At 43.1% G+C, this 16,089-nt stretch overlaps 1 protein-coding gene across 1 annotated transcript; it reads left to right on the top strand.

Annotated features, from left to right (window-relative positions):
- The first annotated feature begins 12,663 nt into the window (after nt 1-12,663).
- LOC129494187 (olfactory receptor 9I1-like) lies at nt 12,664-13,605 on the top strand. The gene has a single exon (XM_055300940.1). The coding sequence runs from the start codon at nt 12,664-12,666 to the stop codon at nt 13,603-13,605; it is 942 nt and encodes a 313-aa protein (XP_055156915.1).
- The last annotated feature ends 2,484 nt before the right edge of the window (nt 13,606-16,089 follow it).

The raw sequence follows: 16,089 nt of genomic DNA, 5'->3' as shown, positions 1-16,089 counted from the left end.
ATATGTAAAAAAGATCAAGATCAAGGTCATACCTATATTAGCGAGGTGCTGGGCAACAGGCTCCCTCAGACACTGTGGAGTTCTGGAAAGCATCTTACAATCAGTTTTATTAATTTGTATAAAGACCCTCGCAAATGAAAATGCCTTTCTTCCCATCATTCTGCTTCTAGGAAGTTACCCCACAGAAATAATCCTTAATATCTACTCAGGTCTGTAGTCATTACTGTTATTTTATAATAAAAAGTTGAAAATATCAAAGCGACCAAATCATTTAGGTGTAACAGGATATTTTGGATGTGAGGAGCTGGGGCTCAAACACAAACATCTCCCAGTGCACATGTTTGCTTGGATTCGGTGCATAGGGTGAAGCTGAGAAGGGCCACAGATTAACATGGCCATCCCCATGGAGGTTTAGGAATGTAAAGTATCCTTGGGGGCCTGGGTTGGGGTGGTCTTTGCAGAATTGGCCCTAAGGGAGTGAGAGTGTGTGTGAGGGTCTTCCTGGTGGGCGGGGCCACATTGTTGGTGGTGGGTGTCGATGTTGGGTGTACAAGTAGCTGATGAGGGAGATGTAATCATCCAGTTCTGTTGGTGCATGAGGCTGGAAGGTGGAATAATTCAAGATGTAGCACTTCGGGGCAGAGGCTGACTCACTGTGGTACCACATGTACTGTGTGTGGCCAGGCTTGGACTGCAACACGATAGTTCAGCATGAGAGTGTCTCTGTGGAACGGGAGGGGTTCTCGGAAATATCGAGTTGGGGGGGGGGTATGAATCAAATGTGACCTCATGCGACCACCAGGGTGGAAAACACTCAGGGTATAATGCTGAGTGGACAGCAGTGTTGGAGGAATGTTTAAATTTTTTAAATTTTCCCCACGTGAAGATAACAAATACCATATATCTTTTTTTTTGTTTTTTTTTTATTTTTTTTATTTTATAAATTAATTTTTATTGGTGTTCAATTTACCAACATACAGAATAACACCCAGTGCTCATCCCGTTAAGTGTCCCCCTCAGTGCCCGTCACCCATTCACCCCCACCCCCCGCCCTCCTCCCCCTCCACCACCCCTAGTTCATTTCCCAGAGTTAGAAGTCTTTATGTTCTGTCTCCCTTTCTGATATTTCCCACACACTTCTTCTCCCTTCCCTTATATTCCCTTTCACTATTATTCATATTCCCCAAATGAATGAGAACATACACTGTTTTTAAATATGCACGGAAACTTTTATTTATATTGGAAGTCCAAAATAATGAACCGACAACTATTGGAGTTCAGCAAGGTTTCCAAGTGACAGGACCTGCATAAATGATTATCAACAGACTTCTCCACGTGAGCAGTGATCGATACAACAATGCAAGGGGAACCGAAAGGCCTGAGGAAGGAACGGAGTGACTAGAAGGGAGGTGTTATGTCTTCTGGGTGGTACAGGCTTAGCGTTGTAAGTGCGTGTGTCCTATGTATAAGAACAAGAAATACCACACAGCTTTATTAAATTAATGCTACTAAATTGTATCAATGTGTCTCAATTCCCTTTTGGTCAAGATTAATGCTATTAAAATTATATATATATATATGTAATAAACTTCCATTCCTCCTGGGTCTCTCCTCTACCCAAGGGTTTTGAGGATTTCCACATATAATAAAATTCGGGGACATCTTTTGCCTTCAGGTTATCATGGCTACCTTTGAGATTGTTCAAATGCATGTGGTACATCAGACATGGACCATCTCGCCACCCCTGTGGCAAGTTTGGGAGTTAGTTTTTTTCTTCCTGTGATTGTTCAGACATTTAGGGTATAGAGTCTCGGGGCTTCATGTTCAATGGTGCCAGCATCATGAGCAGCCCATTGAAAGGCCCCACCACTTCCCACGGATTTGGTGTGGACCACAGATCCCTCCCACCTGAGTAGCTTTAGTACAGTTACATTTTCTCTCCTTAACTCCTCTCAGTGGAACAGTATATATAGAAATAGTGTATAGACTTTAATCCTGATTTTTTTTATATAAATTAATTTTTATTGGTGTTCAATTTACCAACATACAGAATAACACCCAGTGCTCATCCCGTCAAGTGTCCCCCTCCGTGCCTGTCACCCATTCACCCCCACCCCCCGCCCTCCTCCCCTTCCACCACCCCTAGTTCATTTCCCAGAGTTAGAAGTCTTTATGTTCTGTGTCCCTTTCTGATATCTCCCACACATTTCTTCTCCCTTCCCTTATATTCCCCTTCACTATTATTCATATTCCCCAAATGAGTGAGAACATACACTGTTTGTCCTTCTCCGATTGACTTACTTCACTCAGCATAATACCCTCCAGTTCCATCCACGTTGAAGCAAATGGTGGGTATTTGTTGTTTCTAATGGCTGAGTAATCCTGATTTTTAAAAATATGTGTAAATTTCTCTAGAAAAAATTTCCGGAAGGATATTCCTAGTACCAGACCCTGTCCTGTGTGTCTTCTGTGTATCACCTGTAATCTCTGGGTCCATCCCAGGACACAACTCACTTAAATCCCCAGCACAGAGGAGGATTTGAAACTACCCAGGCTACTGCCAGAGCTTATGAGCTAAATAACTATGTTCTAGGATCTTTCCCTCTAACTGTTAACAGTGCCTATTGGAGTAGTTTGGTGATAAGGATTACATTTCTTCATTTATACTTTTTTTGACCTTGGCCAAAGTTTCTGTCCTGAACAGTTGTATTTATAATCAGCCAGCTGATACCAGGGAGTACAGGATAGTGGTTAAGAACGAGGTGCGTGGAGTCAGCCCTCCCCTGGTTCCGATCCCACCTGTGTGATCACGGGTGGTCATCGCACCTCTCTGAGCCTCTGCATCCTCACCAGAAGAGGTGATGTGTACCTCAGGGGGTCATTGTCGGGAGCCCACCATGAGTTACCTTAGATAAAACTGGTGTGGTGTGCTGGGTATGGCCCAAAGGCCTGTATGTATCGACCACTAATCTTAGTTGAGTAAATGGGTCCGCAGGCTGATGGGACTCCACATAATCACTTATTTCATCGCTGAGCCCTCACAATGAGATTGGTCTGAAGGAGTCATGCTGAGGACAACCCCTCAGAGAATGGAATGCAGTGGGATCTCTCGGTTCCCCCAACCCCTAAATGAGATTTAATTATGGCAGGAGCTGTCAGACAGGACAAAGTGTGAATGGGGAGGGATTGAGACAGCTAACTTTGCAGGAACTCTTTTCTGAAGGTTTCTCATCTCTGGAGATCAGAGAAGCCTAATTAGCAGCTCAGGGCCTGATTAGAGAAGCCCCATCAGTGAAAAGCGCCCCTGCCCCAGTCTAATTGCCTTCCTGGAATGCCCAGGACAGGGCAGAGATGCAGGCACCTATTAATAGGTGTACCTGTGGATGCTGGGGCTTGAAAGTGACAGGTGCTGAACATGCTTATTCCTCTGGTCCCCCAAAGCCCCACTTAGACACTACATTCTGCTCTGCCCCTCACCTCACCCCTGGCCCCGTTTTCTGGATTGGTCCCACTGGAGGTGAGTGTGAACAATGGCAGGTCCCAGAGAAAAGGAACTGCAGTCCAGATGCAAAGTGCACCTGACAATCTGAATCTTGGTTTCCTCTCACGTAAAACGAGTGTATCTCCTTTTCTTCTTAAGAGAGTAGAGCCAAAGCTAGTACTCGCTGGGGAGCCCAGTGTGCTCGGAGTTACTAGTTGCTTCCCCCTTGCAGTGACCCATGACACTTAGCCTTTGGGGTTTCAGTTTCTTCATCTATAACATGGGACTGATGATGATGCCTCTCACACCTGCTTCAGAGGATTGTTTTCAGACTGAGAATATACAAGGTAGGTGAGACCCCATGGAAAATGAAGACAACAGAGTAAGTATCAAGAGCAAACAGCTACCTTATTGAATCTTTGAGAAGCTTGGAACTCTCTGGCATGCATGTGGAATGTGAGAGTACTGGCATTACAGCAAGAGCTGTTAGCTATAAGTGGGCTCTAAAACAGAGTGATCCCCTTGGTGGGAGATTTATTTATTAATTTATTTTAAATATTTACTTATTTGTTTATTCATGAGAGACACAGAAAGAGAGGCAGAGATATAGGCAGAGGGAGAAGCAGGTTCACCACGGGGAGCCTGATGTGGGACTCCATCCCAGGACCCCGGGATCACGCTCTGAGCCAAAGGCAGATGCTAAACCACAGAGCCTCCCAGGTGCCTTCCTTGGTGGGAGATCTAAGGTCTTCATCACTATGATTTGTCAGGAAGGGTCACTAGTAGCTCAAAGACCAGTCATCAGTGATGCTGCAGAGAGGGTTTCTGTTGTGGGTGAGAGATAAATCTAGATTCCTACAGCTAGGATCCATGAAGCTACTTGTGCTGGGTGCTGGGCTGAGCTGCCCCTAAGGCAAGAGAACTGAAGTCTCTCATTTAGGAGTGGTCAGCTGGGCACTGACTTTGGGAGAGGCTCTAGGAGGTCAGGGGATGAAGGAGCCCCATCCAGAGTAAAAGAGACCTGATACTCATGCTTTGCAAGGCTGGCTCTGTCTAGGTGTCTCCATCACCACACCCTTCCTCCTCCCAATCTTCCTTTAAATGAAGGTGATCCATCTGTCCTCACCTCTCTCTCAGAAGTGGAGATCTCAAGTAGTTGTGGGCATCAGAAAAGCAATACTACAGCTCGGAAAAGGAGGAGCTATCATGGCAGGAGAGAGTGTCTTGTGAGGCTGAAAGTGAATCTGGGCTCTAATCACTCCTATCCTCTTCCACTGGCAGTCTGCTTCTAGGCAAGACCCACCTCACCTCGGTGCCTCTCCCTTGTCATCTCTGCGTACCCTCTCTGAAGGCAGAAGGGCAAAACCATGACCTTTAGAGCCTCCTTTACGTTCCAAGATGCTATTGTGCCCCCAGCCCAGGTAGCAGATGGGTCAGAGCAGGCCCTGGTGAAGGAGAAGTGGAGGGATTTGGAGTCAGCATTTGGATAGACTTCATATGCTGTTTTAGAAGTTGGTTGTTGGACCACAAAGTGAGGAAGAACCTCAAGATTTCCATTTTTCAGATCTTTCCCCCAGACCTCCCATCTATATCATGATAACCACCATGGGGAAGGGCTGGGCAGTGTGGTGGGAAGTGTTCTGGGTCCCAGTTCTGTCTTTTCTTTCTAGTGATGTGACTTTTGGACAAGTCCGTTGCTCCCTCTGAGTCCCACTTCCCTCATCTGAAAGTGGGTTGTGTAAGGATCAGATACGATAATGGGTGTGCTGATAATGGGGGGGGGGTCCTGAGAGTCATTTGTAATTTGGGGGAGGGGAAGCTCACACCTTCCCTGGTGTGCAACAGAATCAATGCTTATTTATTTATTTACAATTTTATTTATTTATTCGTGAGAGACACACAGAGAGAGGCAGAGACATAGGCAGAGGGAGAAGCAGGCTCCTTGCAGGGAGCCCGATGTGGGACTCGATCCCAGGACCCTAGGATCGTGACCTGGGCCGAAGGTAGACACTCAACCGCGTCTACCAGGTGCCCCAGGTGCCCCAGAATCAATGTTTACTGAACACATGATATGTCATCTCATTTCATCCTGCAACACTCCTGTGACTTAGGGGGCTGCATGTCCATCTTCTAGAAGAACGAGCTGAGGCCCAGAGGCTGTAGGCAGCTGGCTGGGGTCTGACCCCACTGTGCCAGAACAGAAAAGTAGCCTCCCTCGGTGACAGCATGCTGGCTCTGCCTTTCTGCTATTTGCAGGGAGGCTTGCTGGCAATTCTTTTCCTATGTCTTTATGAGTTTAAATCCAACTAGAAAATGACCAACTGAAGTTCTTCTTCTTTTTTTTTTCCAAACAAGTTTTTGAGGACTCTATTTTGATCTCTAGGTTGAGCCGCTTTGTTACCAGAACACAGGCAGAGTGTGGGTGGAAGAAGCTGCTATGTGTTTCACTATTGAAACTTTCCGAGGACCCAAGTCCCCCCTAACACTTTGAGTAGCAGTCAAAGCATCTTGTACTTCATTTCTTTGTTCTTTTTTCCTCTTCAGGTCATCACAGGGAGATGATCCCAGTTCTATTATAGTGGCAGAAGGGGAATAACTGTCATCCATGTCTCTTTAGTTCTATATATTCATCACGACATCCCCGGCATCCAGAACCCTGTCTGGCACAGAGTATAAAAGCAGATCTTTTATGAATCTTTGTTGCGTACTTCCAACTGAGAGCAGTGGCTACATAACTTTAAGCTCATCATACCACCTTTGTATCTCACCATTTTTAAATGACTTTAAACCTGCCTTGGAAGATCTAAGTGGATTAGTTTTGCTGAGCTATATAAATACTCCTCAGATCCATGGCAGTATATTTTCCACAGCATGCGTTATTGCAAAGATGGTGTTTGGACACTTAGAACAATCCCTTCCAAGTACAAACTTTTTACTTTTATTTTATTTTTTTAACTTTTTACTTTTAAAATCATCTCTTCATATATTTTTATTGTTTGATTCATGGCGGCCCCTCGGCTCCTAGGGCAGGGTTTCCTCTGCTCTATGATGACAGATAAACACCAAAGTCCATGGGGCTCTCTTTCTTCTGAAACCCCTGTTAGTTTTTTGAGGTTCAGCGGAAATTTGAGGGAGAATCCTTCATCTCAGAAAGCAGGCGATCCTGAGGTCTTTCTCCTTTAGCTTTGGAGATTGTAAGAATTACACATTTTAGGTGTGTTTACGGTGGGCTGTGGGTCTTGAGCACAGGTGACAAGGGGTGAGGGGAAAGACAACCTAGACTTACAGAGGTCTGCCCAGGGAGGCCTGTGTGGAAGTAAACTACTTCTGTGTTGGATCAACGATTAGATAACAGATCACTGAGAATGTGAAATGCTGATGTTGCTCAACATCGTGGAGCGTGGTGGGTTCGTGATGACATTAAGGATGCACTTTCTTCCTGTGCATCCTTACGAGTCAGCAATTTCCACTATTTTACCGGCTTCAAAAACAGGAAACGGCTGCTTCAGTGATCTATTCATATTTCCTCAGCAATTTAGTCTATCTAGGTTGTCTGGGATGAAATAGTTTCCTCGGAGGCCACATTGAGGCAGGCCCCCTGTGGGTCTGTCTTCTCTCTGCCTGAAGATTTTGTGGAGTGCTATGTGTTTTCCCCAACTCCATCATTAGGAAACCAACTGACTGTTCTAGCTAGAATTATTGATCATTTTGAACAGGTTCAGGAATTTAGACAGCATATCAGAGGTAAGGCAGGCCTGTTTTTGGAGCGGCCAAACTTTCTGGCTCCTCTGCAGACCAACAGACACTCAGCAACTTTGGTTTTCTTTAAAATCGTCCTCTGCCCTTGGCAAAATGGGACTACCTGACACTCAGAAAAATCACATGGAGGTGTGTTTTGAGTTAAGGCAACCTCCATGTAGTTCACCATCTCAAAATGGAGGCCTTGGCCATTTTAGGAACCTGGATTTATGAGGATTTCAGGAGCCGGCTGCAGTAGCACAGACCCGGAGTCCTTCCTAAGCTTTCTATTTTCTCTCTTGAGCATCTGCCTTTCTTCATCACCCATAGATCAGTCTGACTTGGGTTGAATCACCGTTTGTGCCCTGTCTTTCCAGAACCCATTTGGCAAAGTCTTCTGGCGGCACTCTTATTGGTCTAATGATGATAGGGCTACTTATTCTGATTGTGCTGGCATCTGGCAAAGAGGCAATTTTATCTTGCATTTATTTATTCATAAATATTTCTTTCCAAAAGACTGAAGTGGCTTATAAAAATGCACGGCATGTACTAAGATACAATAAATTAAAAATGAGGGATGAGATCTGGGCAAAGTGCAGGTAGGTAGATGATGCAGAGGAGCCAGGAGCAAGGCTAGTTCACATGGCCTTTGTCTGGCTGCTACTTTGAGCTGTGCTAGAGATGATGGCTCCTTGGTGGCTGCACACTCCTCATCAGAGTCTGATTCTGATGGGAGCCCTGTGCATCTTTCTACCCTCCCATCCCTGCAGACAAGACATGACAGAAACAGGTGATACAGCAAAAGGGGAGATGTATGCAGTGTTTCCAACTCAAAATTAGAACAGTTTCCCCAAAATCTTTATTTAACTCATGTTCCTTCCCTCCTTGCCCAAATGTAGTGGGTCATTTATGTAAAGCTGCTAAAAAATTACAGGCATAAAAATGTTGTTCCTTACCTGATAATTCATTACAACCATACTCATGAGTCAATGGAGAGGGGCTGGGGTCATGGCTGGGAAACCAATAGATGTGGTTCAAATCCTAGTTTCATGGTTTTATTTCAACCACATCAATTCCTCTTTGCAAGCCTTTGTCTTCCGGGCCAAAAATAGAGACAATGACAATATATTTTGGGGTGAGGTGTTGTGAGAAGTAAATGGGGCAGTTGATGTAAAGCACCTAGAACAGTATCTAGCACACAGGGAGGGCTATCTCCCTGCCATTCTTCATTATCATGATCAAGATGTGTTCTTTCCAGCTCTCAGTGGACTTTTAAGAGGAGAAATGAGACCCTCATGTTACAGAACAGGCTACAGCATGGAGGTGCTTCTGTGTAGCCTCCTCATGTGAGGACACAGACCCAGAGACAGGAGATAGTGACTTCAGTTTACACAGTCCATCTGGGCAGAAACCAGGCTTGAATTCATGCTGGCGATGCAGTTTCCACTCTTCCTACTATCTCTACTTTCCGGGTTTGTCCTATTTAGCTGCCTCTCCCCTAGTGTGACACTTCTCCCTCCAAGGAAAATAGCTTCTCTCCCCCAGAGGAGACCTAAAAGTGTCTAGAATGAAGTGGGTCTCCTGACCCATGCCTCCCCAGCTTGGGATGTGAAACTTGACCGCTGCATCCCAGCTCCTGGGCCAAAGCGATGAGCCCTGGAGTAGGTTAGTGGAAACAAAACAAATTTGGAGCCAGAAGTCCTGGTGCCATTTCTTAACTGTGTGCCCTTGGGAAAGTTGATCTAACCACCCCATGCCTCAGTGATAAAATGGAGATCAATGGCATTTTTGAACGGCAGAACAACCTCGTGGCTGAAAAGTCATTTTTGTAACAATTAAGTGCATTGAGCCTTTCCTGCATACTAGGAACAGTGCATGGAAACAGTGCATCCGCGAAGTATATCTTTTACTTCTTACAGCACAGCACTGCTGTTCTTTGTTTTTTCTTTTTAAAAGATTTTATTTATTTATTCATGAGAGACATAGAAAGAAAGACAGAAACAAGAAGAGGAAGAAGCAGGCTCCCTGCAGGGAGCCTGATGTAGGACTCGATCCCAGGACCCCAGGATCATGACCGGAGCCAAAGGCAGACGCTCAACCACTGAGTCACTCAAGTGCCCCAGCACTGCTGTTCTTGCAGAGATATGGAGACTGAGTCTCTAGAGGTCAAGAACCTCACCCAAGTTCTCACAAATCAAAACGACATGAGTCCAAGTTTGAAATAAGCACTGTCTGTGTTCATTTTCTTTTTTTTAATAAATTAATTTTTATTGGTGTTCAATTTACCAACATACAGAATAACACCCAGTGCTCATCCCGCCAAGTGTCCCCCTCCGTGCCCGTCACCCATTCACCCCCACCCCCCGCCCTCCTCCCCTTCCACCACCCCTAGTTCATGTTCATTTTCTTAGCCACATGCTGTATGGTTGGGAGCCCAGCCTTATATTCAAAACAATTTTTTTTGTTTTCATTGAATTGAAATTAATGTACAATGTTGTGTTAGTTTCAGATGTACAATATAGTGATTCAACATTTCTATCCATGACTCAGTGCTTATCATGTTAAGTGTAGTTATTCTAGTTTACCCATCCCCCACCTACCTCCTCCCTCTGGTAACCACCAGTTTGTTCTCTGTATTTAAAAGTCTGGGTTTAAAAAAAAAATAAAAGTCTGGGTTTTTTTTTTTTTGTTTTGTTTTGTTTTGTGTCTCTTTTTTCTTTGGGTTTTTTTCATGTTTTATTTATTTTTTTAAAGATTTATTTATTTGAGAGAGAGAGAGTGTGTGTGCAGGGTAGATGGAGAGGAGAGACAAAGGAAGAGAAAGTGAGAGAGAATTTCAAGAGAGAAAGAATTCAAGCAGACTCCCCAATGAGCACGGAACCTAACATGGGGCTCTATCTCATGACTCTGAGATCATGACCTGAACTGAAAGCAAGAATCAGATGCTTAACCAACTGAGCCACTGAGGGTCCCCCTTCTTTGTATTTATTTTTTTTAAAGACTCGTTTATTTTAGAGAGAGATAGAATCATTTGTTTTATATCTTAAGTTCAAAATTTGGAATTTAGGAGTAAAATCACACGGTATTTGTGAAATCTTATGGTATTTGTCTTTCTCTGTCTGACTTACTTTACTTAGCATTATACTCTCTAGGTCCATCTACATTGCTAAAAATGGCAAAATCTTATTTTTTAAATGGCTGAATAATATTCCATGGTGTGTGGTTGTGTGTGTATATATATATAAAGACATGGTATGGTATATAGTCTTCTTTATCCATTCATCTATGGATGGACACTTGGATTGCTTCCATATCTTGGCTATTGTCAACAATGCTCCCAGAAACATAGAAGTGCATCTCTTTTTTTGAATCAGTGTTTTCTTTTTCTTTGGGTAAATACCCAATAGTGGAATTAGTGGATCGTATGGTAATTCTATTTTTAATTTTTTGAAGACTCTCCATACTGTTTCTCTACACAGTGATTGTAGGCTGATCATTGAGACTGTCATACCTCAGGGGCTTCTCTCTATATTAGGAAGCTGACACTTCTGAACAAAGCTGCCTTGAAAATGTCTCACAAGGACCTGAAAAACTCCATATATTTCGTACTGGGAGTAGGGTGGTCCCATGGTGATGATTTGTGTCTTAGTATTCTACTTTTGTTTGTGGATAGAAGTGTGCAAATAAGTGTAAACAGTTACTTGATCCCCAGCATTTCTGCTAAAATGTCACCTTTTCAATGAACCTTCTACCGGTCCTTTTTAATAACCCTTCTTTACTTTGGTTTTCTCAATTCTCCACACCTTGGGGTGTGTGTGTGTGTGTGTGTGTTTTAAAAGCACTTGTCATTATATATCATGATAGAAAAACATACTTGTTTGAAAAAATGTATTGCATGTGACTGGCTTTCTGCTAGAATGGCTGCTCTACAAGAGCAAAGATTTTTGTCTACATTGTACTGAGCAACCAGAAGAATGTGTGGCACATGGTAAGTTCTCAGTAGCTTCTTATTGAATAAATAAATGAATATAGTCTCTCTCTCTCTCCCTCTCTTTGTTTTCCCCTTTGGTCAGGATGATTTGTGTGAATTCCTTTTAGAACAGAGCAAATCATTGTTTTGGCTGAAGGTCAAGATTAGATTAGGCTGTTAGGGGGTGGAAAACCTTCTAAATATTCACATTGTCAGGAATTCAGCAGGGGAAAAACACCAGATGCTGACCTTTATTTCATCCATAGATCAGCTTTAGTCAAACATTGATCAAAGCTTCATTTTCTTATTTATCTGAAATCCTATGAGATCTTTCTTAAACTCAGTTCTTATTTCAAAGATGGAAGGAGGACAAAAATAACCACCTTTGAAGTCCACCTTCAGTATTCCCATTATCCCAAATCATCAGCATCCAAAGGTCCAGAGACAAGACTGTCCAAATTCTTGGCAAGGACTCTATCTGAATTAGAATTCTGAACTCAGTGTGATGCTTTTGTCCTTTAATGAGCTGTGCAGGCTAATTCTGGAGTGGCTCAATTCATGTATCTCATTGATTGATAATGATCTGGCATTGAAAAAAATGGGACAGGTCTTTTGGAATAAGAGGAGAATTTGGAAACCAGGCCATGCTGCTTGGCAGGAGCAGAGAGGAAGAAGTGACTTGGCAGCAACAGGTTGTAGAGGATCTAACAGAGCTTGTTCTTCATGGTTCACTGTGTTGCATCCAGCTCCATTGTGTTCACATGCATATCAGAAACAACCATAAAGAAAGATAGAGTTGATATTGGGACTCCAAGGGTGAGTAGACTTGGAGATTAAAAGATTCCAAAATGTACATGAACCTAGGAGCATGTTACTCTGTTATTGTCCAATTTAGAAAAAAAATCTAAGTGTGTGAGTCAGATCATGTGCTGGGAACAGTACATCTCTCATGTTCTTCACAACAGTACTGCGACTTTGGAGTTGAAATCCCTATTACTCCAACAAGGAGCCTGAGGTTCAGAAAGATGAATTAACTAGTCCAAGGTCTCAAGGGATTTGAACCTAGATCTGATTTCAAAGCCCATGTATTTAAAACTATACCACTAGGGTTTCTCCAACAGAGAGTTTTCTGGCTCCATAGTGAGGCTGATGAAGGTTTCCAATTTGGCACCTGTTAGAAGTTTGGAAATGTCTAAGAAACAGAGTCCTAGCTCCAGCTTTGTCTCTTTGCTACGAAATCACAAACTAGTCATTTCACCTCTTTGAACCGCCTATGCTTCTCTCAAAAATGGAATTAACAATATATGCTCTGAAGGATTTCCAAAGGATCAATTGATATAAAGTTTGTAAAAAATGTGAAGTGCTTGACACATCTAAAAGATGGTTATCATTGCTGAGAATGATCAAATCAATCACCTTAGTTTATCTTTAATGAGATTTTTATTTTTTGATTTCAGTGGATGACCTAGGATTCATGGAGAAGAATGGCACCATGGTGACAGAATTCATTCTTCTGGGGTTCCAGCTGCCGGCAGAGCTGCAGATGGGTCTCTTCCTTGTGTTTCTGGTCCTTTATTTCATTACCATGGTGGGCAACCTGGGCATGATCGTGTTGATTCAGAGAGACCCTCGTCTCCAAACCCCCATGTACTTCTTCCTCTGCCATCTTTCCTTCTTGGATATTTGCTATTCCTCTGTCATTGTCCCTCAGTTTCTTGAAACCTTGGGTACCGATAAGATGGCCATCACCTATGAGTGCTGTGCCACTCAGTTCTTCTTCTTTACCCTCTGTGCTAGTACTGAATGTTTCCTTTTGGCTGTGATGGCCTATGACCGCTATGTGGCGGTGTGTAACCCTCTCCTCTATGCCACCGCCATGACACCACAGACTTGCCTGGGGCTGGTGACTGGGGCATATGCTGGTGCCATGGTCAATGCTGTGATCCGCACTGGGTGTACCTTCTCTATCTCCTTCTGTAAATCCAACCACGTGGACTTCTTCTTTTGTGACCTCCCACCCCTGCTGAAGCTTGCCTGTAGTGACACCAAGTTACGGGAACGGGTCATTTACCTCTTAGCTTTCTTGGTCATTACAACCAGTATTTCAGTGATTCTTATATCCTACTTTTTCATCATTCAGGCTATTCTGAAGATTCGTACAGCAGGTGGCAAAGCCAAGACTTTCTCCACCTGTGCTTCTCACATGACTGCAGTAGCTCTTTTCTTTGGGACACTCATATTCATATACCTGAAAGGTAACATGGGCAAGTCCCTTGGGGAGGACAAGATTGTGTCAGTATTTTACACTGTGGTCATCCCTATGTTGAACCCAATGATCTATAGCTTGAGAAACAAGGAAGTGAAGGAGGCTCTGAAGAAAGCTTTCAATGGGATGAAGGTTTCCCAAGCAGACTAAGACTTGAGTTCCATCAGTTCAAAGTTCCAGCAAGTCACCTGTCAGGTTTGGCTTCTCTCCTTAACACATAAACCAGATTTCATAATTACAAAGGCATATTGAAGCAAAAAGAAATATAGCTTTGGATTCCAGCAATTTCTTTATTAGTTCTATGACCTTCAGTCAGAAATTCTCTGCCCCAGTTTTCACATCAGTAAGAATTTCTGCCTTTCTATGATTAAAGCCAGAATCAAGAGAGATGGAATGCCAAAGGGCTTTATAAATAATAACATGCTATAAAATGTAAAATTGACTTTCTTACTTGTCCTGAATATTGCTAAGTGTATTCTCAGCTACTTGAATTCAAAAAATTCAAGCTACTATGCTAACTTTTGCACTTGAATAAGTTCAAAACAATAACTTCTTGTTTACATAGTGAGGGCAATTACATTCTTTGGTTGTAGGTAGTGGGGTGGGAATTAGCCTTGACCAAAGAAACCTTTTATCAACATTCAGTTATATCCAATTTAGGTGTTTGTCAAAGAAAATACAAGTAGCTAAAAAGAGGAAAGGATAAATGGAGGGGAGAGAAAGGAGATGTAACCTGGGAAGTGTTCACCTAGAATACGTTCACCTAGAATATGGTAGCTTATTTCCCAAGAGAGCATGAAGGACCAAGACCCTGTAGAATAAAAGAAAGATGCAATGATTTGCATTAATTATTGGAAATAATTTGTTCTGATGAAGAGCTGAACTGAATTCCCTATATAATTTTGAAATATTTATTGATCACCAAAGGGCAGAAGTTCTAGTTTATTTCTGAAGAATTTTTTTCAAGGACCATCTCAAGCTGTTTTCTATTCTCCAATAATGAAAATCATTATCTACTTCCATCTCCTGTAGGACATTTACTTTATTGTCAGAAGACAGATGACCACGAATCTGACTGCCACCTTTTTTTTTTTAAGATTTTATTTATTTATTCATGAGAGAGGCAGAGAGAGAAGCAGGCTCCATGCGGGGAGCCTGATGTGGGACTCGATCCCGGGACTCCAGGACCACGCCCTGGGCTGAAGGCAGGCACTAAACCGCTGAGCCATCCAGGGATTCCTGACTGCCACCTTTTAATGATCTCCACATCTGCTAGAAATATTACTTGGAAGATGTCTCCATGGAGATGACACAATCTTTTTCATCAATCCAGCAAATGTTTACTGACTATCTACTATTTATTGGACATAATACTAGGTTCAGGATATAGAAATAAATAAGATAGACATGGCTTCTCCTTCACGGGGATTAGAATTTGGGGCATAGACAGATACAAACCATTGCTGTTAATTGATTTTTTTTTCATATGACTTTGGAAAGTGAGAAAAAAACAGCACAGGATATTGTTACACTGTATAGTAGGATTCTGACCTAGTTTGGTGTGGTAAGAAAAGACTTCCCTGAGGAACTAACATTTATACTGAAGCTTAAAGAGTAAGTATGTCATAGTCATGGGTTAGGGAGCTGAGGGAAGCCAGAGTGGCTGCAACATAAGGAGAGGGGTTGAGTGTTAGAGGCAGCCTGAGAATTCAGGAACAACTGGGTCACAGAGAGCCTTGTGGGCTCACTTAAGGACTTGTGGACTTTACTCCAAGAGGGAGGCATGAAATAATCAGATCTGAATTTGAAAAAGATCCTGTTGGCTGCAGTGTGATGGGTGGGAATGGTGGCTTGTGGCCTGTGGTGGTTGAGAGGGAGGGATGCATGCCCATTTCATCTAAGAAGCAACAGATGGGGGCAGCCTGGGTGGTTCAGCGGTTTAGCGCTGCCTTCAGCCCAGGGCCTGATCCTGGGGACCAGGGATCGAGTCCCATGTCAGGCTCCCTGCGTGGAGACTGCTTCTCCCTCTGCCTGTGTCTCTGCCTCTCTCTCTCTCTCTCTGTCTCTCATGAATAAATAAATAAATAAATCTTAAAAAAAGAAGAAGCAACAGATGGTACATCCAGGACATGGGTTGGTTTCCACACCAGACTGTGTGCTTCATTCTAAAATACGTATCAGGTCAGAGAAAGCTTGCAAGTGTATGGCCATGATGTTGGTATAGGACTGATTCTTAGCAAAATGGTGAAATTGGGGCAGTATATTTTTGGAGGCATTGCTTTTTCATTGGTATACCTTTCTTTCCCTGCATGTGACCTCCCTTAGGTATACATCATAATGGCTATCAACTTCACCCTCTCAAGAGGGCAACACATTTTCATTAACTCCTGCTGTATGCCAGATTGTGCCAGTAGGTTGAAGAAATCAAATAGCCCCTTGCAGGGCTTCTTACATGCTTAAAATCAGGAATAGCCTTCAACTTAAAAATACATAAATAGAGAAAAAGATAGCGAGTGTGCTATTTTGGTAGTGGTGGGAGCTGCCAACATTCTTCCCACCTTCTGCTTGGTGAGTTGCAACAAATAGTCCATAAATGAATGACTTTTGGTTCATGTACAGTATTTGATGTAAATA

Source organism: Nyctereutes procyonoides, unplaced genomic scaffold, assembly GCF_905146905.1.
Source record: "Nyctereutes procyonoides isolate TBG_1078 unplaced genomic scaffold, NYPRO_anot_genome, whole genome shotgun sequence".
Taxonomy (NCBI): Eukaryota; Metazoa; Chordata; class Mammalia; order Carnivora; family Canidae; genus Nyctereutes; species Nyctereutes procyonoides.
This window is presented reverse-complemented; position numbering and strand designations above follow the sequence as displayed.